Source organism: Phasianus colchicus, chromosome 2 (genome assembly GCF_987193195.1).
Source record: "Phasianus colchicus chromosome 2, bPhaCol1.hap1.1, whole genome shotgun sequence".
NCBI lineage: Eukaryota > Metazoa > Chordata > Aves > Galliformes > Phasianidae > Phasianus > Phasianus colchicus.
In genome coordinates, this window is record NC_143437.1 from 75,389,407 (window position 1) to 75,415,037 (window position 25,631).

The window sequence follows — 25,631 nt, forward strand, 5'->3', positions numbered from 1 at the left end:
TTGTGGAATGTCCTTAGCACAATGTGGTGGCAGAAGCAATGTCCGGTTGGAAAAGACACCTTGTGAATACACAGAAAATCTGAGAGGCTGATGAGAAGGGACAGCCCAGTTTTACACAGCCTGGCAGGAGGACAGCACTGCCCTGAGATTAGGGGATTGAGCAAAAAGCTGGCGTGCCGAACTGCCGTTTTTATATAATGGCTTTAGCAAACATCCTCTAGGACCCAGTGGAAACGCTCGCTGAGGCAAACTTGGGGATTAATGGCCAATCATTGAGCGTGGTGAGGGAACGGCTCGCAGGGAGAAGCCTCTGAGAGCCTGTCTGCAACAGGGCAGCGGGAGATCCTGCCGCTATCGTGCAGCGCTGGCATTGGGGCGCTCCGATGCTCGGAGCTGGGGGCTGCTGTGCCGTGGGAGGATACGGCCGTGCAGTGTGTCCAGCTGGGCCCAGCAGGATGCCTCACTTTGCAAAACTGCTTCTGTTAATCTTCTGCTTGGTGCTGCTTGTGGAAAGCAGGAAGCACAGGAGGAGGAGGTGGACAAGCCAGCTGGAGCTGCAGAGGGCTGGGTAAGAGTGACAAGAATGTGCATGTTCCTTAAAGCCTGCCCTGTGTGTCCGTGCGTGTTGTGAGAACACCTTTACAAATGACATTTTACAAATAATCTTTGTGTTCATTTCTAACTGTGTATGGACAGGTCGGTGAGGAAAGGTTTGCAGCCAGTTTGACAACTTCTGCACGCTCCGTGGCAAAGCTGTCCATAGGGTGCACTTGAACAGCTGAACTGCAGGGAGATTTCAGATACCCAGCAATAAGCCACGGTGTCCAAACCTGTGTGTTCTGACAGTGTCAGCAGAGGAATTTCAGCAGTGGGCTGCGTGCCATCTGTTGTTGTGCCCCTGCCGCTTTGTTCCCTCAGTGTGTGGTGGTGGCGGTGGCTAACAGCCAGAGGAGTTGGCTTACATGCATGGCATCGATAGCACGTAGTTACCCAGTGATGGGGAAATTAGAGATCTGTTCTGAAGAATGATGTGGGAACACTTTAAAAATACTTCATTGTCAAGCAAATGCATGCAAAGGGGTTAGAGGTCTTAGTAAACTTTATTAGGTTTGCTGTTAGTGAGATTTGAGCAGGGCTTTACACTAGAAAAGATAATCTTCCAAACCTGCTGCGCAGCCTGAGGGATGTTATCCTTTTTGTAGTTATGTTATCCAGGGGCAATTATATCTGACAAGATTGTTCATTGTTCCGAGGGCTCAAAGACAAAATGGGGTTAATCCATCCTACTAAATGGCTTCTCTTGGGCTGTAAACCCTTATCTTTTGGTTTTCTTTTTTATTTTTTGGTACAGTACTCAAGTTGTCATTTTGGAGGGTGTTGTTAAACATGTGTTTCTGCAAGACATGTTGTGATACAATTGAAAGCAGATTGTCCCTGATGTGTTCATAGTTACATACAGCTTCCTGAACAACGCAGCGTTCTGTGCTTATAGCGACATATAATGTTGAACATCAAATGTGAATGATGATTTAAAGACAGAGAATTCTGCAATATTAAAAAAAAAAAAAAGTAGATGGAGCAATGACACTTATACCTTAAATGTCAAGTCATGTTGAAAGAAAAAAAAATGAAGTTGTCTCTAAACCAGCAAAGAGCTGTGCTATTTTTTGAACTGTGTAAGAGAAATGAGACCAGCATCCTTTTCTAGTAGCTGCATTGTGTCTTCTGTTTATTATTTCTCAGGAATAAAGCTGATTTATTTCACAGGTAATGACTTAGCCAAAAAGAAAACCTGATTCCCATGTTAAGGAACCTATATTAGAAGTTTGACATTCCGTGCCTTGACATGTCAACTTGATCTGCAGCTCTTTTGTATTAATATCAAGAAGCTTGGTTGGGTTGTGCCTATGCAGAATTCCTCTTTGTCACATGAAGACTTTACAGAGGTTCAAGGCTGAAGACCAAGGGAGTCTGTGCTGCTCCAGACTCTGGGACAGCGTCTGATGAGTGCTTGCAAAGATGAACATGTCCCTTCATGGGGAAGGCTAGGCTATGAGCAAGGCTAGGCTGAAAAACCTGCAACCCCAATTAAGAACTGCCAGTTTAAGGGCTGCACTTAATGTCAAGCAAAGGAAGTAATTAAATGCTCTAAGGCATTATTTTTTCTATGTGAGTGCTCTCTGTGGGTCTGTTAACTCTTTGAAAGGGTAGATGACAGCAGGACAAGGGGAAATGGTTTTAAGTTGAGGGAGGGAAGATTTAGGTTGGATGTCAGGGGGAAGTTCTTTACCACAAGAGTGGTGAGGTGCTGGAACAGGCTGCCCAGAGAGGTTGTGGATGCCCCGTCCCTGGAGGTGTTCAAGGATGGGGTTGGATGGGATCCTGGGCAGCCTGGTCTAGTATTAAATGGGGAGGTAGGTGGCCCTGCCTGTGGGGCTCCCAAACAGGCAAAAGGATCTTCACCTTTTGTATACAGTTTTCTAACAATTGTTTTTACTTTCCATAAGCAGCTGACAAGTGGCTCATTGCATCAGTGTTTACTTCTCTGCCAGATCTGATGCCCAGAGCAAAGGTTCAGGGCCTCTTTCCTGCTCTGCTGAGGTCCAACCATGGGTGCTGAGCAGGGCTTTCTTCTGAGGGTGAATTTTGTGGGCATGGTGGTGATGAGCTGTTGGCTGGGCAAGATGATCTTAGTGATCTTTCCAACCTTAGTGATTCGATGCTTTCATCTTTCTGTTCTTCAGTTATCCACTTCTGCCATTTAAGTGACTTCTCGCTCTTCCATCAGGGCCTTGTTTTCACCCTTGTCCTACTGTTCTCCTATAGTCTCTGATCTTCAAATAAGAAGTGTGTTATTTTATGCCTCCTCCCACCAGAGGTATTCAGAGAAGTGAAGGACTGCAGATCTTGCTGACTTTATGTAAAATTGTGTTCTGCAATTGTGGAGGGAAATGGCTGAATTTGTCCCTGTCTAAAGCCATAAAACACAGCCCTGTGCCCACACACGCAGCTGGTACTCAGCTGATACTTACAGGTCACACCACCTTGGTATAATATGACGTTTCATGGCCGCCATCCAAAAGACAGCTGTCTCATGGTAATGCCCTTGTGCCTGGCCAAGGCACAACGAGGTGATGCATGGGGCAGAGCTGGCTTTTGTTTGTTGCCTGCGTGGGGCCATTGCTTGCACGGAGGTGTGCCTCCTTGCTGCTCTGTGTCCTGGCTCCTTGCAAGGTGCCATGCTCAGCCCTGTGGCATATCAGCTGGAAGCTGGGCTGAGTGCAACCTGGCCAGCGCTGGGTGAGGCTCTGAGCCTGCCATGCTGTGATGCTGCTGGTTGCTGTGCTTCCTTCCCTCGTGGCAAAGCTTCACCTTATGCCATAGGTATGAGCAGAGATTGTGAGACCGGACAGCTGGAAATCAGCTATTGTTGTCTTTTGCAGTCACATCTACAAGAAGAACCATGATGTGACCAAGACTCGGAAGGGAAAGACAGAGCAGCTTCTCAGAGTCGATGACCATGACTTCACCATGCGGCCAGCTTTTGGAGGTGAGGAACAAGTGGTTCTGTTAACTTCATACTCCTATTGTGTTGCTGTTATTTTTTTAAATGGTTTTCCATTCCACCAATGAATGGAAAGAATGGAGTGGTTTCAGGAAAGACTTCCAGATAGCTACTCTTCACTCCTCCCTCTGCTAATGCCAGCTCCTTCTGCTGGAGTTCCCCAGAGCACGGACTGAGTTTCCCAATGCACATGCATCTCTGAATACCAGGCATGCCTTGGCATGCTACAAGCTCAGAGGGTTCCACTTAGTACCCTTGTAGATCCCTTGCCCTTTTCCCTTTCCCAAGGTGTTAAAAGAGAGAAATGTGGAGTGTTCCTCTGACTGCTTCTGAAGCAGTAACTATTTCTTGTCTTGGATGGTTGGGCCCTGGAAAAGGCTGCCCAGACCAGTGGGCACAGCCCCAAACTGCCGGAGTTCAAGGAGCATTTGAACAGTGCTCTCAGACAGAGGGTTTAAGTTTCGGGTGGTGCTGTGCAGAGCTGGGAATTGGATCTCTGTGGGTCCCTTCCAACTCAGAATATTCTGTGAGTCTTGATTATTCTCATCCTACATTGAAACAAGAACTTCTACAATATAATCTGGCTACAAACGTTTTTCTCTGACCACCTTCACTGTTTGATACAAGGCTAGTGTGTGTACCAGAATGGTTCCTTTTCCCTCATGGTATTTGTGGTGCCTTGCTCACCACCACCATGTGCTTGTCCCAGTAGGGCTCTTGGGGCAAAGTGCAGAGGCAGACTCAGATCTGAAAGCACATAGGAATCCAGCCTTGTAGGTCTGAGGACAGCTCCAGTATGCATTGTGCATGGTTGGTAGTGCTGAGAAGACAGGACTGTGTACAACTGGTAAATATGCAGCAAGAAGTGGGAAGAAGGAGAATCCCAAATTTTTGCTTTGCTAGCTCAGGAGACAAGTCATTGCTAAACTGATCCATGATTCTGTGGTCTTCTCAAGGGTGGCCACCCACGTCATATTTCATCTGCATCTATGAGGGGAATAGAGCAAGCAGAGAAATACGGTCAGCTCAGAGGGAGGGTGCAGCTCTGGGACCTTTAAATGACTTGCTGGCTCCAGGCTGAGTAACTGGTTTTAACAGCAAATGGGTTTCCCAGCTCTCACCAAAGAAAAAATACTTTTAAGTGACTTTTTAAAAAGCTGAATGGTGTTTCCATAATTTTGTCTCAAAACCTTCTCACTTTGCAGAACTGCTTGGAACAGAGTATTGCCAAAATTGCTCTGAAGTTGCACATAATAAGGAATAAAACATGACAACAACTTAGCCAAGACTCCAGCCTTGGAAAACATGACCCATGCACAAGGAGATGGCTTGGGTGCTGCAGGTTCTTGCACAGATAAACAGAGCGATGCAGAGTGCTTTTAGTGACAGATCATACATTTGATGTAGAAATATAAAGGAAAGAAAACAAAAGCCTGATAAGAGGTGATCCTTGTGTTTTCTTCTGAAATGTTATCAGGAAGCCGCAGTGATTTGCTATGCACTATGAGTTCCTTCAGATTTTTTGCAGGAGTAATGCCAGTCAAATTCATGTAGTCTGACCTGCATGTGATAACAGAGGCTTTCGTACTGCAGAAGCAGAGCAGAAGAGTCTATGGGACACATGTGACTGCAACTGGTCACTGCTCCCAGACACTTTCTGCTCTCCAAAAGTAGCTCAGGGACCATCACCCAATGGAGAGTGCAGCCCTGTGGCATTGCACTGTGACATGATGTTCCAAGTGGGAAAAAGCACCTCATCTCTCTGAAAAGCAAACCAAATAATACTATAAGCAAAGTGTGATGTTGGACTTCAAATAATAAAATTCTTTAAAAATCCAGTACTGTGAATGTGATGTTCCCAGGCTTAGTGGAATGACAGATAGTTGTTAATCTTCAGAGTTTGTGGTGGCCAGCAGACAGCTTCATCTTTCATTGAGCATTAAAAAGGTGACAGAACCTGTACCTGCTGTGCTGTGCTTATGATTATTTGCTGGTCCCAGCAGACAGCCAGCAAGATGCTGCCCAGCACAGCTGTGAGCACTCCTCAGAGCAGGCTGGGGCTGTGCCAGAGGAAACAGCAGCTAAACATTAGAGGAAGGTGAAAGGATTTTCTAGTAAGAGTATCTTTTGTGAAGAGCAAGTGAGCAGGCGGGTGTTGTATAAGTCGTGTTGCTAACAGCCCAGTGAGCACAGCTGTCTTGCCTGCTCTCAGCCCATTAGAGAGCCCCTGGGCACAGTGGTAATGACAAAGGTTTTTGCTTTGCTAGTGTTCAAAGTAGCCTCCGTAGCCTAAAATAGACTGAGTTCGGTGTGACCCTTGGGGAGTTATCTCCATGTCAGTGACCTTGTTCCGGCTAGCAGATGTTCAGGTATTATTTACAAATATTAATATTTAAAGATTATGTAAATGTTTGTTTTGCTGCCTTCTTTCAATGTCCATTTTAAACATTTCATCTATGACATGTCGTATTTTACAGGAAGCCTGTGAATAAGCAGCTTTAGTTGATACTTAAAATAGCTGTATCTTTTCTGCCTCGGAACAGCCTCACGCTGTACTTTTATCATATTCCTTCATAGCCTAATAGCCTCCATCAGCTGTCCCCGCTGCCCTTTCTGGGCAGTATTTCCATCGGGATGGGTGAATGAAGCTTTGTCACTGTATGGAATAAGACTCACTCATCCCTTGATGACACACAGTCAGCAAAATGTGAGGGCTCTGCTGCTGTGTGGCAGCTGCTGAGCATACAGAGGACCTGGAGATGCCCGTATACATATGTGTTATGTATGCATGTTTGTACATATGTTTACACACAGAAACACTGAAAATTGTTTTACAGCTTGTGGACATAGAAACTCTCATAGAAACAGAGTCTTATTTGCAAGACTCTGGGTATGCACAAACTATATGACATCAAAAAAAAAAGTCTCAAACCTGCTTGTTTCATGTGCAGATATTTTTGACTTGGAGACTAAATCTGCCTGAGCCCTTCAAGGATAGGAGAAGGGGCAGAGAGAGACTGTCTCAGAGAAAATAACGAGCCTTTGAAATCACTGCCAAAGAGAAAAAAAAAACAGGAGCTCTCATAAAGCTTTAGTCTCAGAGCGGGAGTGGAAAGCTGACTTCAAGCATTTTCGCGGTGGCACGTTTTCCTCTATCTTCAAACCTACTGCAGTGTTAAAAATAAACATCATGTTTGAAGCCTCTGCCTCCTGCTGCTCTGTGGGCAGCTGACCAGCCTGGTTCAGTTTCTGTGCTGCACTGGGATATGACAGGCTTTGGTGTTCGGCATCTTCTGATGTTGTCCCTCAACTGAATCTGTGGAAGCTTCTGTGCTCCCCAGAGAAGTCAGCCCTAAACTGGATGTTCCACACAACCTGGGACAGAATTGGTGTAGAAAAGGGAATTTTTGCAAGGTGAAGCCACCAAGTCTTCTCAGTGTCAGACACCACCCTACATGGAAGCTTGTCTGAGCTTTCGGTTGATCTGTTATTGTCTGACCACTGAATGTAGAAGCAAAATGAGCCTTCTGTAAAGGTCTTCTGTCCCAGATCTTTTCACCTTCATTTCTCTTCCCTCTGCAGTAGAGTGCTGAGTTTTGTGAGCTATTCTTCAGCAAAAGCCATTCAACATTCAAAAGAACGTGGTGGAAGCAGCTTTGGAAGGTGATACAGTGAATGGGTGTAATGTTACTCTTATCATAGAATCACCAGGTTTGGAAAAGACCTTCAAGATCATCTGGTCCAACTGTCCATCTACCACCGATATCTCCCTATTAAACCATGTCCCTCAGTACAACATCTGAATGTTTCTGAACACCTGCAGGGACGGTGACTCCATCACCTCTCTGGGCAGCCCGTTCCAGCACCTGACTATCCTTTTAAATATGACATTTTTCCTAATATCCAACCTGAGCCTTCCCTGGCACAACTTGAGGCTCATCCGATCGCTAGTTACTCAAGAGAAGAAGCATAAAATGAAAAGTGCTTCCATCAGCCTCAGGTTGTGCTGCCAGTCACTTAAACTCACTCTCAACTGTGTCAGAGATGTGAGATGGATATATGAGTTATAGATGGATAGATGAGTTCGTTTCTGTATTGTATGTAGAAGTCTGACTTTTACAAAGTTGTGGAGTTTTTTTTGTTTGTTGGTTGGCTGGTTGTTTCTGGCATAATAAGGATTTGTGTTATGCAAGATGTTGCTGTGGACAGCGTTGGCTGTGACTGATGCTGATGTGTTTGCTGTTTCTGGAGGAAACATGAAGGCTATACAATTTATCTCTAGACCCTGAGCTTCAAATACTTGAGCTCATGTTTGAACAACCCCATGGATTGGAGTGGTGCTTCTCAGAGACCCGAAAGTATGATCTGCAAAGCTTTGCTGGGCAGCAGGCTTTGGACAAAAGATCCACTGGGGATCTGTTTGGCCTCCCATCACACCTTTCTCATTCTCTGCTCCCCCCCAGTAAGGACATTTTGTCTATCTACTCATCACTGGTGGCATTTGATAAGGAATTTGGGGAAGCATGTGAGGCCCCAGTGTTCAAACACTTCAGTTTGTGGAGAGACAGGATTGACAGATCCCGACTGGCTCTGAGGATTAGCGAGACCAAAAATCTCTTGGCTTCTTTCTGTGTCTGATAAACAGCTGTTTAATTCAGTGATATGGTCTGTAGCCAGGCTGTGACCCTTAAGGGAAACTCAGATTTGTTTACGAGGCTTAAGGAGGGCACTTCTTTCCAGGGCTTCTGCTCAGCTTCAAACACTGCGTGCAGTTCCGATGTTGCTCACACCAAGTGTGTCTGCAAGATTGCATCTAGGTAGGAGTTTTGGAAGGGTGATGGGCTAAGTGAATATGCAGAATGTTTGCTCTCTGATTCACATAGCACGGTGTTTACTTGGTCTTAGAAGCTTCATATGCACAATTTGAAATTTTGGCATACAAATCATTGTAAAATAGTGGTTAAAACTGGAGTCTCACATTGCATCAGCTTCCAGATGGGTACCTGGTCTCTCCTTGCAATGAGGCTTTTTATCTGGGATCCAAGCTGAGTGTTTGGTGGAGGAGCATGGAATAAAAGAAGTGTCTTTTCTGAACACTGGCATGGTATTTTATCTCTGAGAGCAGCTAGGGAAGGAATGAAGAGGAGGGCAGTGTTCTTCTGTTGTTATTTGTTTTTAAATCTGTGATTAGTGCTCAGTCAAGCGTGGAAATTGCAGCAATAAATAGATTTTGGATGGCTGGCGATTTCCTGAATGGAGCCTATATTAAGCATTCATGCACAGAGGGCATCTCTCTCCATCTGGAAGCTGGAGGGTACAGCCCGTCAGCACCCAGTGGTACGTATGTGGCTGATGGCTGCCTTCCTTGTTGAGCCAACAGGATGGTGCTGCAAGGCTTTTCTGGCAGAACCTGCCTCTTCTCTGTGAGCACTGTGTCTGCTGTTGGTGTGACTGCTTGGAGATGCAGCCAGTGAGCACCACTGCAATTCCAACTACTTTTGTAACAGCAAATGACAAATTATTGGTGCTTTCTAGAGAGAGGCGCTAATGGCAGCCTTGTGCCTGTTCTGGTATGGACTGCCTTGGGTTCTGGGTTCTGGAGCTTTTCTGATCCAAATGGAGATGAGCAGCATTGGGTGAGAGTCCATGCTCCAGCTTCACATAAAGAGCACAATGTCACAGCGAGTTTTGGAGCGTTTCTGTTTGTTCATTTGCATTTTATTTTTTTGGAAGTTTTGGAAGCGAAACAAGCTTAAGAAACAATCAATCATAGGAACATAAAATATGCTGATCCTTCTGAGATTTAATTGAAAGCCTTTGTGCTAGTGTGCAGATTGAACTCTTATGAGACTGGGACTTCAATGGTTTTAATAGCCTGTAATCATCCTTCTGTTCGTCATCTGATGTGATCACATCACTGGATTTGCTACAAATCAGGTCTAAACTCCATCATGCTGTGCTTTTTGAAGGGAGGAAGAGACCAATGCCAAGGAGCAAAACAAACAGACAAGCATCTTACTCTTGAGTGCTGAGGATTTCTGTTACAGCAGCAAGTTACACATCAAAAATATGGTTACACTAAAGAGCTATTGGCTAACTAAAGGCAACAGGGAGATATACAAGTAGTGAATTGTTGCCCATGCTCTCCTTCACCACTGCGTATGACTTCACTAGGTATCTGAGCAAAGAAAGGTTAACTGCCTATCTATATGGCACCACCCATCAGCAGCCTTGTGCTCTTTCCACGTTGATTACCCTGCACATCAAAGAAGCTGTTATCACCACAGATACACTGCTTCTTGAAGCACTACTCAACTGAAGAGGACAAAACCGCTGCCACAGTATTTTCATTTAATGAAGCTGCTGTTGTCTCTGGTCACACCAGGAGTGTTTGTGAGGTGACAGAATGGCCATGTGTTGGTCCTTTCCTGCTGGATGCTGGACTGCACATTGGGAAGGTGCAAGGGGTCTAAGAAATTTCTCATCCCATGATGGGCAAAGAACAAAACAGAAAAAGGGTTTATGGCAAGGGAATCAAGGAAATCATATTTGTGGTTCTGCCATGGATGTGCATTTCTCTAATGAGTTATGGTGGTATGAGAAAGAACCCGATGATGATGAACCGTCATGTCCTGCATCCAAATTTTAGGAGCTGGGCACATTTTCTGGTGTATCAGATGTGGAGTGGCTCACAGGGAGCTGAGCTGTTGCTTCCAAAGATAGAAGGCTTGCTGACTCTCATTCTCCTCCATGCCCGTCTCTTCTGGTACCAGTGGCCAAATTGGGCACCTGGCAGGACTTTCCCAGAGCTAATTCACTTCACTGATTTGGAATAAAATAGTCTATTTGCTGCTGCTTTGGTTTTGGCTGGTTTGCTTTTCCATGGGTTAGTGAGATCAAGTCTGAGAAAAGGGCCCATGGCTTATCTGTGCAATATCACCCTCTGCTGAAAGATCTTTCCAGAGTAATTTGGGAAAGGAGCTGAGGAATGTTCTCACCTGTTAAATGAGCACACCTAGGCTGTGAAGCCTTGTGTACAAGGGGAAAAGCCATCAGCCTTTCTCAGCCTTGCTGTTGAAAGGAGTTGTCACAGCATGTCTGCATTTCAGCAGCTGCTGCAGAAGGGGGATCTGTGGGTTTTCCTGGTTCCAGGGAATAAATAGGAGGAAGAGAACTAAATACTAAAAAGGAGATAATTTCCTTGGCCTCCAGTGATGCCTTATGGTATATAATCAACAATACTGGAACCAAGAAAGGAAGCAAGAGTGGCTCATCTTGTTGGACTGAAAAAACACCATGTGAAAAGTCTTGAAAGTCCTGCAAGCCTTGATGAGGGCTACTACAATCTTCTGATGCCTCATTTCTTCTGGGCAAGTCACATGTCTGCAGAGCTACTGGTTTGGTCTGTCAGTCTGTCCCAGTGAGGCTGCAAGGTTGGAGGCATGCTCCAGATGCCTATTAGTGCAAGAGCTACCAGTCCCACTGCTCCAAGCTGAGAGCTGAAGTTAGCACTGGATTCATACAGGCTGCTCCTCAGCAATTCCTTGGTGTGCTTGGTGTGCAAGTCTCTGCATGCACTTAATTCCTCAGCACAGTGGAGAGATGGGATACCAGGAGATATCTCCAGAACATATGCAGAATCAATGTATGTTGCAACAACAAACTGTGGTACGCAGCTTTGTCAACCCTCCTCACTCCTCTGACTAAGAAGCAAAGTAAGCAGATAAAAACAGCATTCTTCAGGCACAGTGCAGAACAATTTTGGAGGAAATAACAGCATGTTTTTTATTCAGAATTCAATCTCCTCAAGTTCAGATGCAGAGTAGAGAAAAAGAAAAGGGAGAAAAGTTGTCCACAGTGGAAAATGGAATAAGTTGTGAGAAGATACACTACAGGGAACTTGAGCAGCTCTTGGCTGTTAATGAGCAGCAATATGCAGAGAAACCTGGATATATGGGTCTTCTAGTAATAGAGGATTTTGCATTTATCATAGCGTGTTTTCTTCTTATTTATTCTTTGTGAATTCTCTGGTTGCTAATTTTAACACTGCTTTGAGAAGCTATTAACGTCATCAGTGAGTCATACTAATGAATATGGTGCTGGGCTCTTGAGAGATTAATGTAGCTGTCTTGATGAGAAATGAGAAACCCACAAGGAAGACCACGTTGCTTACAGCTTCTTCCTTTCAGTCTCTGGTTCTCAGAGCTAAATTTCCTTTTATAAAGATGTAAAATGTATAATGAGATGGCTCAGCTTCTAAAAACATATGCAGCTGTTTCATCGTAGCTCACCAAAGTGTCAATGCTGCAGGGCATACTATGGAGAAGGAGATGTTTCACAGGGGGTCTCACATGATTATTCACTGACTTTTCTCTCTGCCCTCTCTGCTTCAAGATTCGTGGTTAGGAAAGAAACCACGAGCTCAGAAATGTATTGCATGCTACCTCATGATGTTAATCAACTGCAGATGATATAGAGTAGTAGTTATTTACATACCTAAATCTCATTCTTTTACAGGCCCTGCAATTCCTGTTGGGGTGGATGTACAAGTTGAAAGCTTGGACAGTATTTCTGAGGTTGACATGGTATGTAATCCTCTTGATCTTCTTTTATGGCTAGGCTCAACTATTCCTAGCGAGAGAACGTCCCTCCCTCCTGAAACAACTGGGTTTCAAATTGTTAGCCAGGTGAAAGTACTGGCAGTAACTGGCAAGTTCACAGAGACTTGACAAAACCAGGTGAATGTCATAGACTGATCTCTGTATCTTCAGATGAGAACTACAGAAGATAAAGAGAATTTAACTGGTGCTATGAAGGATCTATCACAGCAAAAAAAAATGTAAATAGCTGTGTGGAATGTTTGAAGGTATGTGATGAAGGTCACATAAGCCATGATATTTGCAAGAGTTTTCTTTGTTAGGGAACCACTGAGTCTATCTCTTAAAATGTATGATTTGGGGAGGTGCATTAGAAAAAAGAGTAGGCAACACAAGTGAGAATGAGTAGTTCCTACTTCTTTGTCAATAGGAGTAACCTTACTGGGGCCTATGATGGGGAACTGTCAGCATGAGCTTGAGCCACCTCTACCAACGTAGAACTTGGTGTGTGGGAGTAATTATTTAGTCACTGAAGCTGTTCAAGAAATTTGTATTAAATTCAATTATGTTTTGATATCTTTGTTTTTTGTTACTTAAAAAAAAAGGAAGAATTTTCAACACATTTCAAGATATTTTCACTGAAAGGAGTATTTGTAAGCACTTTCCTGGTTTGGTGTTTTTTGTTTGTTTCTGGCTTTAGGTAATGGAATTAAGAGTGGAAAGAGAAGTGGGAAGGGGAATGTAGAGGAGAAGAGGAAGCCTTTTGATTCCTTCCTCCTTCTGCCTTCTCCTTCTTGTTCTTGGGCATCATCCATAGTGGTATCCAAGCAAAACACGAAGGCTTACTGGAATAGATTTAGGCTGACTGCATTTTACTGCAATGCAATTACATATTCATCACAAGAGTGGGGCTTGCCTGCCTGGATATTGAAAGAGAGGGTTTGGGAGATGCACACAATGAACTGTGTGGAAAGCATCTGTAAGCATGGGAAAGGGCTGTAACGAGAAGCTCTGGAGCTCTAATAGATCAAGATAATGTCACAGTAGTGAGGAGAACTAATTAGTACAAGTAAATTTCTTTCAGTGCTTTCTCTTCAAAACATCTGATTTCAACAGAAGTCTCACCTATCAGAAAGCTGTGAAGTCAGCTCTCTTTCCCTTTGCTATAGATAGATCTGCAGTCCCAGTTTCCCACCACAGGACAAGTACTTCCCCAAGCAGCTGCTAATTTGCATTCATGGTAGGAAGACAGTCTGTCAGATCAGCCTAGGCTACGTTAGTTTGTTTTTCCAGCAGGCTGTCCCAGTAGGATGAGTGGTGCCTGTGGAAATCCTCCAGCCCCTGCAAACATGTCCCAATTTGGGCGCTGGAAGCTTCTTTGACATATTCCTGAAAAACCCGAAGGCAATATGAGCTTGTTGCCAGAAGAGCCCTTTGAAATGGAAAGTCAGGTTAATCGATGGCTTGGCGTCAGCAGAATGAGAGGAGGAGGTGGTAGCAATTTTAAAAAGCAATTGCTGAGTGGTTAGGAAGGGATCTGAGCCTGGGTTGTTGATTGCCCAGTCTTGGCAGCTTCAGCTGCTGTAACCACTTTCTTAATAGGGAACATAAAGAAAACAGCGTGTTTGATCTCTCAGCATGAAGGAGTAGATGCAGCTCCGAAAGCAACAGCTGCCAGGTTGGAATCAACAGACGTTTTCCTTTGTGTGAGTGAAGCTCCTGACCCCTCAATGAGATTAAAAGAGAGGTTTATTTATATGCTTCTGTGATAGGAAAAGCAGTTCTCACTTGGGTGCTGTTTGCCAATTTAGTTCCCTTAGAGATAAATTACTTCTGTTTAGCTTGACCATTTATCTTATTTTTGAAAGGTTTTCCTCTTTATCATGCTTTTGATGGCATAGTCTTTCAAGATGATTTTGCCAGGACTGAAGAATGCTTTCTGCAGGGCAGTGCTTCTCTTGGCACATGTTTATATCACCTTTAGGACTGTATGTTATTGGGTACTGTAATACACTGATTGTGGATTTATGTTTTGTTTTGGCTGAAATGATTTTGTCAGGAATATCTATTTAGAACAAGCATTGGTCCAGAAAAGGAATAAAAGTCTAGAAGGGATGTATTTCATCTACCAGGCAGGAGTGAGTTTTCTTTCTGGTGTTTTTGAGATGTGAAAAGCAGCACTGAAAATCCTCTTTCTGCTTATCTTCTTTTTTTGTGAAGGATTTCACCATGACTCTGTACTTGAGGCACTACTGGAAGGATGAACGTCTCTCGTTTCCCAGCACCACCAACAACAGCATGACCTTTGATGGCAGGCTGGTGAAGAAGATCTGGGTCCCAGATGTCTTTTTCGTGCACTCCAAAAGGTCCTTCATTCATGACACAACCACAGACAACATCATGCTGCGAGTGTTCCCTGATGGTCACGTCCTCTACAGCATGAGGTAAAGGTCCCACACCCTGGGTCTTTACTGTCCATTTTGCCCTGATGTGGCTTTGGTGACCTCCAGGACTTCTGTTGCCAACACTGTTACTCTTGCAGCTAATGCAGATCTTTATGTCCATCGGCTCCTGTACCAGACGCTTCACAGAAAGCTGAGAGAAACCATGTTGTGGGCAATAACAGGATAATCTCCCCCAGGGAAGCATTTCCCTAAGTCTTTTTGGTCAAAGGAGGGCTTAGTCAAGCAGGGATGTTCCTCCCGGGGTCAGTGTGTGATTAAACTGGAAGCTGCTGATGTACCAGATGGTGACCTCTATAATTATCCTATTTTGCTTCCTGTTTGTCTGGAAATACTTCTTCATTTTTTTGTTTGAAGTTTGCATGTTGATACAAAGTAAGTTTACTGAAGCTGAAACAGCAGTATTAAAGACACCTCAAAGTCCCTGATTCTTTAGCACATGTTGACTGGAAGAATCTTGAGACACATCCCAGCTGACTGTATTTCCTTCAGGTGAATACAAAAAGAGAGGCAGGGAAATATACACTGCCATAGGAGAAAAACTCAAGAGCCTGGGCAGAGGGACATTTCCCCAGGACAGGAAACTTGCTGTCAATTACAGTGACCTTCAAATGTTCCATAGCACAAGGATTTATTTTCTAGAACCTGGATCTTATTCATTTCACATATGGCAAAATAATGCTCAAAATCCAGAAGATGTGTTTCCTCCTTCCCTGCCTTCTCTTCCCCCCTCCCCACACCCCCCTCCCAAAAAAAAAAAAAAAAAAAAAAAAATTGATTCAGGAGGCTATTTCTCTTCAAAGAATAAGCATAATGAGCAATATTTTCCCAAATAAGGCAATATCCAAACAAACCAGGGGGCTCTGAAGTTTGCTGGTTCCACATTCCAACTGCAATTATAATGAATTTATTTGAAAACAAGTTATGGACAAATTATTAAAACCACAAAGGAACTTATGTGGTGGAAAAAAAAAAAAAGAGAGATGCACTGTACAGTTACTTAATTTTGTCTTACCTTACTGAGATATAAAATCCCACCTTGTTCAAGCATCCCAGAACCTGCCCTCTGTTCTGAACCCATTTGTTGCATATTACCTCAAATAAGCTCAAGATGCTGCCCATTTTATTAGATCTAGATGAGGATAAAAATACCATATAGAATGAGAGACAAGAGAGCAGAACAAAATGAAGAGGGATGTTTGATGTAAACTTGAGTCAGTTCTGACAGGAGAAGAGCAGAAGTAGGAGGGCACAGGTCTTTTTGACTGATGTTTCAGTATAGCTGAGTATCCGTTGCGTTGCTCTTGGCCTGCAGTTGTCATGCAGAGACGCCAGCGACACTCCTCCTGTTAGCAGTGTTCAACTACCAAAATGAAGAATGAGTATGTTTAATAGCAACGTTGGCTCTATTCAGTTCTTCTCATTTGCTCTCTTGCAGAGCATTTAATTTCAAAGTGTTCTGAGCCATCGAAGGGGTGATGTGAATTTGTAATGTCACGAGAGAGAAGAGTGTGAGCAACTGACTGCGCAAGAGTTAAATTGATAATTAATTAATAAAACCCAAGGATAATGAGAATCTGCATGGTATTTGGGTCTGACAGTGTTTATGACTCTCAGAACAAGATGCAGTTGCCCAAGCATGAGCATTCAGTGCTGCAGGATATGCCGTCAGATATCTGAGATACCTACATGAGGTTGGTACAGAGCTGAGGGGCATTTCAGTCCCTTTTGGGATCTTGTGCTTTCAGAGCCACCTGAACACTGCACTCTGATTGAGGAATATCTTACTGATGAGTTGAGTTTTTGTGTTGTCCCTAACAAACTGTTAATGACCACAGCCTGTGCTACAATTTAAGTGACCTGGAGGGAAGAAAATAGCACATTGTAATGAGTTGAAGTTACATAATGTGTTTAATTGTTCCACACAATTATGGGAAGTCAACAATATATTTATGGAGTGAAAAGCTTCTCTAAGTTCACTTCATGTGGCTTGCAATAAGCCACGTGATAATATCATGTTTCCTTAGAACATGATATGCCTTATTGCAAGCCACATGAAGTGAACTTAGAGGAGCTTTTAGGTGGTTTAGGTGGTTCTTAGAGTGACCATGGGGGAAACTGGGCAAAGGGAAAGTGAGAAAACCTTAAGCAAACTGGGCAAGACGGGATCTTGATATGTACATGGTGAAGTATTTTGTTGTTGTTGTTACCTTGTAGGGAAATAGTTGGAAATGAATGACAAAGAAGAGTCTGTATTGGCAGTATGACTGCAGTGTAAGAAATAGCACTTTAATTCTTTGATAGGTACTGAGATAACAGCCACCACGAGAGTGCAAGAAGTGCTAAGCATTTTCTTTCAGATTTTTGCTGTCTTTAAAGATGCCAAATTGTTTAAATGTGTTAACATTCTTCCTTCATTAATCCTCATAGAAAACGACCTTTCTCATTTTTGACTTCCAGGATCACAGTGACAGCCATGTGCAACATGGACTTCAGCCGTTTCCCCTTGGACTCTCAGACATGTTCTCTGGAACTGGAAAGCTGTATGTTGTATCTGTGTTTCTAGTTAGGCATGCTCCACAGTTGCTGCACTCACAAACTCTGGACTGTTTTAAAGCCTAAAACAATTTCACCAAAGTCACTGAGAGTTTTTCTATTAACTTACTGGACTGCATACCTGGACCTTACACTGCAAGACAGGGGAATTTGCAAGGAAAAACTCTTGTATGAGTTTTGGTGAATGGCACTTTCAAAAAAACAACATAATCAACAACAGAAAAAACAACCCCCAAGCTCCCTTCAACAAGGGTCTTCAACGTATACTGGATCTCAGCAGCTTGCTGATGAGAAATTTTGGGGAGAAGTTGTATTCTGTTTGTTGTTTCTGATTGGGAAGGGATGCTTTCAGATGCCACAGTAAAAAGCTGAGTATAATGATCATTGATTTTTCTATATTTCAACACCAATATGGTTAATGTATGATAATCATGATCTTGCAAACACTGGCTTGTGTTCAACTTCTTTGAAAGGAGTTATTCTATGGAGAAGGTGATTTGAACAGTATGATTTTCATGGCTGTACTGTAAACCCTCTCCACATTGTTACAGGCTAATGTTTAACTGTTTTCAAGTCTTCCCGGTTATTGAACTGAAATCCTCCTTTAGAAACAACAGAATCCCAAAATGATGGGGTGATTTATACTGGGGGAAGAGTTTTAGGTTGGTCCTGAGGTCAACTGGCCCAATGCGTTGCTCAAAGCAGGAGAACTTTAGAGAGGCTTTCTCAAGGCTGTGTCCCATTGAGTTTTATATCTGCAACGTAATGGAGGCTCCACAACTTCTCTTTGCTACATATTCAAATGTTTGACAGTTCTCATTCCGAAAAAATTGCTTTAGAAAAGAATCCCTTGCTGCAGCTTGTATTCTTTTTGCTTTGTCCTTTCAGTCTGCATGTTTTAGTACTGTGGTTTCACTAACCTGGAGTAAAGAGAATGTATTTCCTGAATTAGGATGCCCTGTTTTGTTGTTGCCACAGTATATCACGTGTTAAGATCTTTTTCATTCAATGCTATTAGCAAACTTTTGTGGCTATTGCATGCTAAAGGTCCCTTTGTTAATTTTCTCTGAATCCATAAACCATTTTATTTCCATCTAAACTAAATCCACACTACGCTGTGTTTCTTCTTTCCTTAAGATGCTTACACTGATGAAGATCTGATGCTGTATTGGAAAAATGGGAATGAATCTCTGAAAACGGATGAGAAAATTTCTTTGTCTCAATTCTTGATACAAAAATTCCACACTACATCAAGACTGGCTTTCTACAGTAGTACAGGTATTGGTCTTTCCTGATTTAAGGCTTTTCTTGAAGTTAATGCTGTACTTACAAGAGAGTTCTGAATCCTCCCATGCTTGTTTTGAAAGATCAGTTTCTTTTTCCCCTGCCTTTCAGAAACAAAAGATTTTGCTTCTCTTTGGCTACCATTCATTCTGTTCTCACCAATTTTGCCTTTCCTTCTTTCTCAAAGGTTGGTACAATCGTCTCTACATAAGCTTCACTTTACGCCGACACATCTTCTTCTTCCTGCTCCAAACCTACTTCCCTGCCACTCTGATGGTCATGTTGTCCTGGGTGTCTTTCTGGATCGATCGCAGGGCAGTTCCTGCCAGAGTCTCTTTGGGTGAGAGCAATCACAACGAGCCACAGCTGTGTGAAATTCTTCGAATGTGAAAATTTTGGCAGGAAAGGGAACTGTTCTTTTTTATGGTCAAAGTTTCTGGGGAAACAACTGTCTTTTATCTAATAATTAATGCAAAACTTGCAGTTTGCCTTTAAGTCCTTCATTGCTAAGCAGTCTTAGCAATTAGTCCTGATCTATAGTTAGCTCAGGGCAGAGCTGTGGTTTCAAAAATGAAGGTGGGCGGAGAGGAGAGATTTCATTATTTATAAGCCAGTGAATCCTCATGCTCCTGGTTTATCCTCATTGTCCAAGCCTGCAGCACTGAGACTCTTGTACCCATGAGTAAGAGTTGTGTTTTAAAGTTTAGGCACCTGAACTGAGATAAAGACTTATGTTATAACTTTCATCCAGAGCAGGATCCTGGCAAGGTACGTGTCTTCTCACCCAAGGGTGCCTTGCATTAATAGTCCAGACATTCTGGAGTGGGGAGGAATGGGAAGGAGAGAAGGAGCTGCTTGAAAATCCTGCATGCACCACTCTGCAACTTGGGATGTCTAAAGACAGGAGAAGCTTTTTCTGTGTCAGAGCTGGAGGAAATTCTTTTATCTGAGCATAAAAAGAGCTGATTTGTTTATCACTGTATGCAAAGATTAGAAAAAGCAGAAAAAAATCTATGAATGTTGATATGTAAGGCTTCCAATGCTAAAAGCATAAAACAGTATTTTAGCTCAGCACCTTAACCTGTTTGGAAAGCTATGCACTGTGCAGCAAACCTGTGAGAAGAGGCAGCCAAGAATCTACTCCATCAAAAGAAATATGTTGACTGGATATTTAAAAAAAAAATTAGAACCAAGAACCTCTTGAAAAAATGAGCAATAGTAGCTGTGTTTGTAGCAGTCACTATTTTGAAAAGGCTAAATAAGCTATGAATGCATTTTGGCTCTGTTTTCTCTATTTCAGTAGCTTTGACAGCTTGCAAGTACTTTTATCTCCCAACTATCCAAACCAAATATACTATTTCTCATGATTTTATATCTATCTAAATATATGAACACAAACAAAACACCCCTATACACATACATATTGCATATACAACTATACATAGATATGTATGTATAAATACTTACGCATGCTAACATCTATCTATCTATCCATATATATATATATATAGTATATTGGTCACTTTCAAAATGTTTTGATTCCTATCACTCCTCAAAACCGAGCCCTTCTAGTGAACAGAAATGCAGGCAGCAGAACAGTTCTGCATCAGTGAGAGATACTTAATACCAAACACTTCACATTTAATTTCTGATAGAGCATTTTGTAGAGCAAAGTTCTATTTTTCTGGAGGCTAAAGGCTGTGTAGAATTCATCAGCTAAAACCATTTATTTCTGTTGTTTCTTCTCAGGGATCACCACCGTGCTGACCATGTCTACGATCATCACTGGGGTGAATGCCTCCATGCCCCGCGTTTCCTACATCAAAGCAGTGGATATTTACCTGTGGGTCAGCTTTGTGTTTGTCTTCCTCTCGGTGCTGGAATATGCAGCAGTGAATTACCTGACCACAGTGCAAGAGAGAAAGGAGAGGAAACTCCGGGAAAAGGTATGATAGCCATTCATTCCTTCCCTTCCCTTCCCCCTGTTTGTTTTGTTTTTTTTTTTTTAATCTGATATTTGTATTGGATTCAATTAATGTAATATTAGAGTTGTTCCCTGACATCAAATGTCACAGTTAGCCAAGGTTATGCCTGTAATTTTTGATGTTTCCATGCTAATGTCCAAACCATACATAGAAATTTTTCAGTGCTAGTTGGTCTGGACAAAATAGAGGCCTGAAACCTTTCAGACACTTCAGTAATGTTGTCAGTAAAGTTCCCATGCCCAGGGACACTCTCTGGCAATATTTAATTTATTAATGTCAACATAGACTAAAATTATGTGGAATATTTCTACATGTCCATTGGTGATTTAAGACAGAGTGAAGGCGAGGTTCTAATATGTTAGGCTCCCATGTCCATGAGGATGACCATCAGCACATTAAGGCAAAGGAACTGCGACTTGACCTGGGTGCTAAAAGTACATCTGCACAATTTCTTTCTCTGTTGGGTTCAGCAGTGATAAACTTGCTGCCTTTACCTGCTGTCCCTTCTACCCTCCAGCTCCCAGATGTGTCACCAGTTGATGATGACAAAGTATTTGATGTGACTTTTTTTTTTTTTTTGAGAGTGAGAGGAGGAAGACATAAGGGATATAACTTTATCTCTCTTCCAAGTTAAGTTTCTCTTCATACAAAAAAAAAAAAAAAACCAACAAAAAAACCCTCGAGTTTCAGGTACATCTGCTTCGTAATAACATATGTCTTAAAACCCAACCATTCAACTGTACCCATGGACTGCTCAGAAAAAGTCCTGGATCTAATGAGTGGAGCAAACAGGCTATAAACTTGTCATGGCTTTTTTTTCTTCACACCATCTGCTGTCAAAGCATTTGGTTATGACTAGAACACAGAAAACAGGTCATACACTGTTTTTCAAGCTTTCAGTGAGCAGTGTGAGCTGTTGGTTAAAAAACTTGAAGAGCAAGCCTTGAATGTGGAGTTTTTCAGTAGCATCCTGAATGTACTGTATTTCCAAGTATATATACTTTGTTATTTTAGCTGAACACTGTCCTTTTAAAAAGTCCTTGGATAATGCAAGCGTCAAAATTGCCTGAAGAAGGAACACAGGGCAAAGTGTTATTGGGTGAGGAAAGCAGACAAAGCAGACTGTGGGGAATCAGAGTCAGGAACTCCTTGCAGAAAGAAGACTGTTTTTTATTGCATACAAACATATTATCTGTATTGCTAGGACAGAAAACATAGATTTTCACTGTAAGAAGACTGTATTTCCTATTTAAAATTCTTCCCACATTCACTGTGGGATGCATTTTGGCACTGCTGAAATCAATGTGAGTTTTGAAATGGACTTCAAAAGAGTTAGGGTTTTATCCCCTTCTTGTAACTGTTTCTTGTCTTATAAAAACAGCAACAACAACACATATTTACATATAAAATACTGTGTATATCTGTGAAACCACAACTTGGCACCTTTTCCCATAGTGTGTACTGAATAAAACATTGCTACAGAACACTGTATCTTGTCCTTGGGTGATGATAAGCACAATGAATGCATAACAAGGAGCCTCGAGACAGTGAAGTTAAACAGTGAAGCTAAGATCTTTCACTTAATTTTTCTACCTGCAAAATTACTTTCTCTAATCTCTTCTGAAGCTGCTTGCCAAGTATAGCTAAACCACAACTCTTCCTTTTGGAAAAGAGGAAAAAGAGTGATTTTTTGTTCCCAAAGTTATTTTGCATTATGACACTTCAAACTCACACTGTATTTCTTGCTTATGTTCCAGTTTCCTTGCACGTGTGGGATACCTCATTCAAAAACTATGATGCTGGATGGAAACTACAGTGAATCAGATGCCAACAGCCTGGCAGGTTTCACAAGAAGCCAGATGGTCCCAGAAGAAGAAAAACAAGAAAAGATGGTTGTGCACTTAGCCATGAGCAATGCTTCTAATTCATCAAGGAAGAGAGGCCTGAAAGGCCATGTGGGCTTGCGCATCATCCAGAACACTCATGCAATTGATAAATACTCCAGATTAATATTTCCAGGCACTTACATATTTTTTAATTTGATATACTGGTCTGTGTTTAGCTAAGCATGCTGGCACAGCAGTGACTGAAGCAAAAGACGGTTACAAAACTTTGTTAGTACTTCTTAAAGTACAGTTTGGGTGCAAATGCAGAAGACTGATAATTTTACTAGAAAACTGATCATTTTACTGCTGCATTGGAGGATAAAGAGAAGGACACTTCCAACCATGGGCAGCTCCATGCACAGGCATCACGGAGGAGCTTATTCTACTCATTGCTTTTTAACCCACACTCCAGCTTTCGTTGGCTTTGTGGTACATGCTGTTTCTCATACTTGAAAATTTGTGCTCTCTGTTTGCCCAAAAGTTGCTGTATGTGTATTTGAGGCTTGCAACAGTGGGGGTGAAATGGACTACCACAAAGATAGACTGTCCTGGGGGGGATTAGACATATGCAACTTAGAATCTCATGAAAGGGTCAGCATTGTATTTCTTTCCATTGAATTATGAACAAGACATCCTTTTAGGGTCCACAATGCCTTCTCTCTGGACAGGGCCTATATTAATACCAGAAGGAACATTGGCTGACCAAAGTGCTGGTGGTATGTTTGAGTGGGTGGTCTTTTTATTTTGAAATGTGAAGTAAGGAACAATGATAAAGCAGAGCAAAGAAGCCCACAGACTCACAGAAGATGTCTCCCAGGGTACATGGGTAATTAAAACACTTGTGTGTAGCATGCACAGTCACCATATGGTAATTGGCAGCATCTCTGGGACCCATCACTTTCTCCAAAAGCAGAAAACTGTCAAGGGCAGTGCTAGTAGTGTTCAAAGATTTTTCTCATCCCTGTGAGGAAAGCACAGCTCACAGAGAGACTGCTTCTCCAAACCAACACATTGCCCTTTTGTTTAGAGTTTTCAGATTGAGGGGGAGAGATGCCTGCCAGAAAGTCCTTCTGCAGAAATACAGGCATGCCAGAGATTGAAGCAGCCAAGAATAATACTGTGGGATTCAATGAAGCCCTCTCTGGCCTCTGGCTCCAAGGTCATTGTAAGCTCTTTGAAGCAGCTGGAGAGCATTGTAACAAGCCTTGGTACTTCGCTTTTCATTTTTCATCCTGTTATGTCAGCTGAAAATGCCGAGAATAAAACCCAAGTCTTTCTACCTGATAGAAACTAGACAATGTTGGCCAGGTTTGCACACCTTTTGTTTCTGAAAAACATCACGGCTTTCTGGCTGTGGAGGAGAGTATACTCATCAAAATGTTTGCTGTTAAGCCGAATGGCAGAGACTGAAGCATAAAGATCAAGGACTGAAGCTTAACACTGATTCAATGATAAGATTCAATTATACATGTGATGGGTTGGGACATGAAAATTCAACTAAATCACATTAATGTAGGAAAAACAAACAAACAAAAAACACTAGTAAAACTATAACTGTTTACTGGTGTGATTTTTTTTTTTTGTTTTGTTTTAAACTTAACACAGCAGTAAATCCTGCATCTATATCCCTTGAGATTTCAGAAGTGGGCTGGGAATTGAAACCTCCAGACTATCAGCAACACCCAGAATTTTCTTTGTGCCTCAGATATTGCTGCCTAAGTCACACCAATGGTCACGCTTACTGGAAACAGACAGGAAACTGAAATGAGGAACTATATTTTCCCTTTCATCAGCCACAGTAAAAACTGGACTTAGCGGAGATCTGTGTGGATATAGAAGTAGGAAAGTACAGCTCTGAAATCACTGGAGGGAAGGGGAACTATGGGAGGGCAGCATCTGAGAGGAAGGCTCATCCTGCATCCCAGCCTGACATTTCTATCCTGAGCCATTGGATTCATACATTTACCACTCACCACCCTTGAAGCTGAAACCTGGATAGTTTTTGCATCAACAGATGAAGATTGCTACATTGAAGAGATAAAAATCTCTAAAGAAAAAGCCCTCACAACTTTTGAGAAGTTAAAGCCTGAATGAAACAGGATAGACCTCTTCAGTATTAGCAGCTTTGAGCATGAGACAGTGAGCAGCACGGTGCTGAGGCAATCGAGTGGAGCTGGCAGAAACCTTTGCTCTGGATGAATGCTGCAGGAGCCAGTAGGGCTGCACTGCTGGGAACTGTGACTGGTGCTGCTATCTTCCTAACAACCCATGCACATGGATTCAGCCTCCTAGTGCCTCTGCTTCTCCATCAGGAAAATGGGGAGCAATGACATCTACCTACCTCAGGAGGTGATGAGGGGTTTAACTGACTTAAGGAGTGCATGTACAGACAATTATGATTTTTGGATAGGACTACCTTACTGTTATTGTATATGCTGGTGTACATGACTGCTAGAGTGGTGTGTACTGGAGCATTCACACCTGTTTCTACAGCATCATCAAGGAGGCTATATTTTCACTAAAGAAAAACAAAATCTCTCTCTTGAGCACCACTTACAACTACAACTCATTAAGCAATAGATGAAAAATGTAGATGTGAATAAAACCAAGACATCCACCTCTGCCAGGTTATGAATTTTGCTTTTTTGATTATTAAGAGGAGCCTGGCTAGACATGAAGCTAGAGTAAATATTAAAGTATGATACCGAGAAATAATTTCAACTCTCATTTCTCCTGAGTTATAAGAGACTTCATGAGCACTAACTTGCAGCCACAAGATCCAAACAGTGTTTTGGAAAATAGTGCCTGAAGAAGCTGGGCTCTGACAACTGTGTGATGGATGCAGCCCAGTTCTGTAAAGCACTGAGCATCTGGACAATTAACCTACCAAAGGACAGGTTTTTCAGAAGTGCATAAAGGATTTGGGGAAATAAAGCCTACTAATGAGTACACCATCTCTGCATAGCCCAATCCAACTGCGAGGAGACAGAATGTCAGTCCTACTCCTATGTCTGCTTGCAGCATATTCTTACTTCTGTGTTACCAAATCATGTATTTAAGAAAAGCAAAACAACCCACAACATATACACACACACAGATATATATAATGTACATACAGGTAGCAAATAAAAGAAAACACTGGAATATATACCCATGTCAAATAGAGTACATATGTGAAATTGCAACATATTGAATGTAAATTACACCATGCCTGAGAAAAACTTATAGAACATGTTGATCTGGAGAAAGGCTCTTATTGCCAGCCACAGGCCAAAAAAAAAAAAAAAAAAAAAGAA

At 42.4% G+C, this 25,631-nt stretch overlaps 1 protein-coding gene across 2 annotated transcripts; it reads left to right on the plus strand.

Annotated features, from left to right (window-relative positions):
* The first annotated feature begins 8 nt into the window (after positions 1 to 8).
* Positions 9 to 25,631, plus strand: GABRR2 (gamma-aminobutyric acid type A receptor subunit rho2). Of its 2 annotated transcripts, XM_031611066.2 has the most exons (9): positions 9 to 568; positions 3,444 to 3,550; positions 12,083 to 12,150; positions 14,383 to 14,606; positions 17,085 to 17,167; positions 18,318 to 18,458; positions 18,652 to 18,804; positions 20,214 to 20,410; positions 22,207 to 25,631. In XM_031611066.2, the coding sequence occupies exons 1-9, from the start codon at positions 384 to 386 to the stop codon at positions 22,513 to 22,515; spliced, it is 1,467 nt and encodes a 488-aa protein (XP_031466926.1). In that variant the 5' UTR covers positions 9 to 383; the 3' UTR covers positions 22,516 to 25,631. The 2 variants fall into 2 exon arrangements, with proteins under 2 accessions (XP_031466926.1, XP_089992143.1); XM_090136017.1 differs by lacking the exon at positions 18,652 to 18,804.

Bases quoted from the DNA above. Each gene is read 5' to 3' on its own strand.
- GABRR2 (XM_031611066.2), top strand. From the start codon at position 384: ATGCTCGGAGCTGGGGGCTGCTGTGCCGTGGGAGGATACGGCCGTGCA. The intron at 569-3,443 runs GTAAGAGTGACA...TGTCTTTTGCAG, and splicing joins CTGGAGCTGCAGAGGGCTGG to TCACATCTACAAGAAGAACC. The intron at 17,168-18,317 runs GTATGTTGTATC...TCTTTCCTTAAG, and splicing joins TTCTCTGGAACTGGAAAGCT to ATGCTTACACTGATGAAGAT.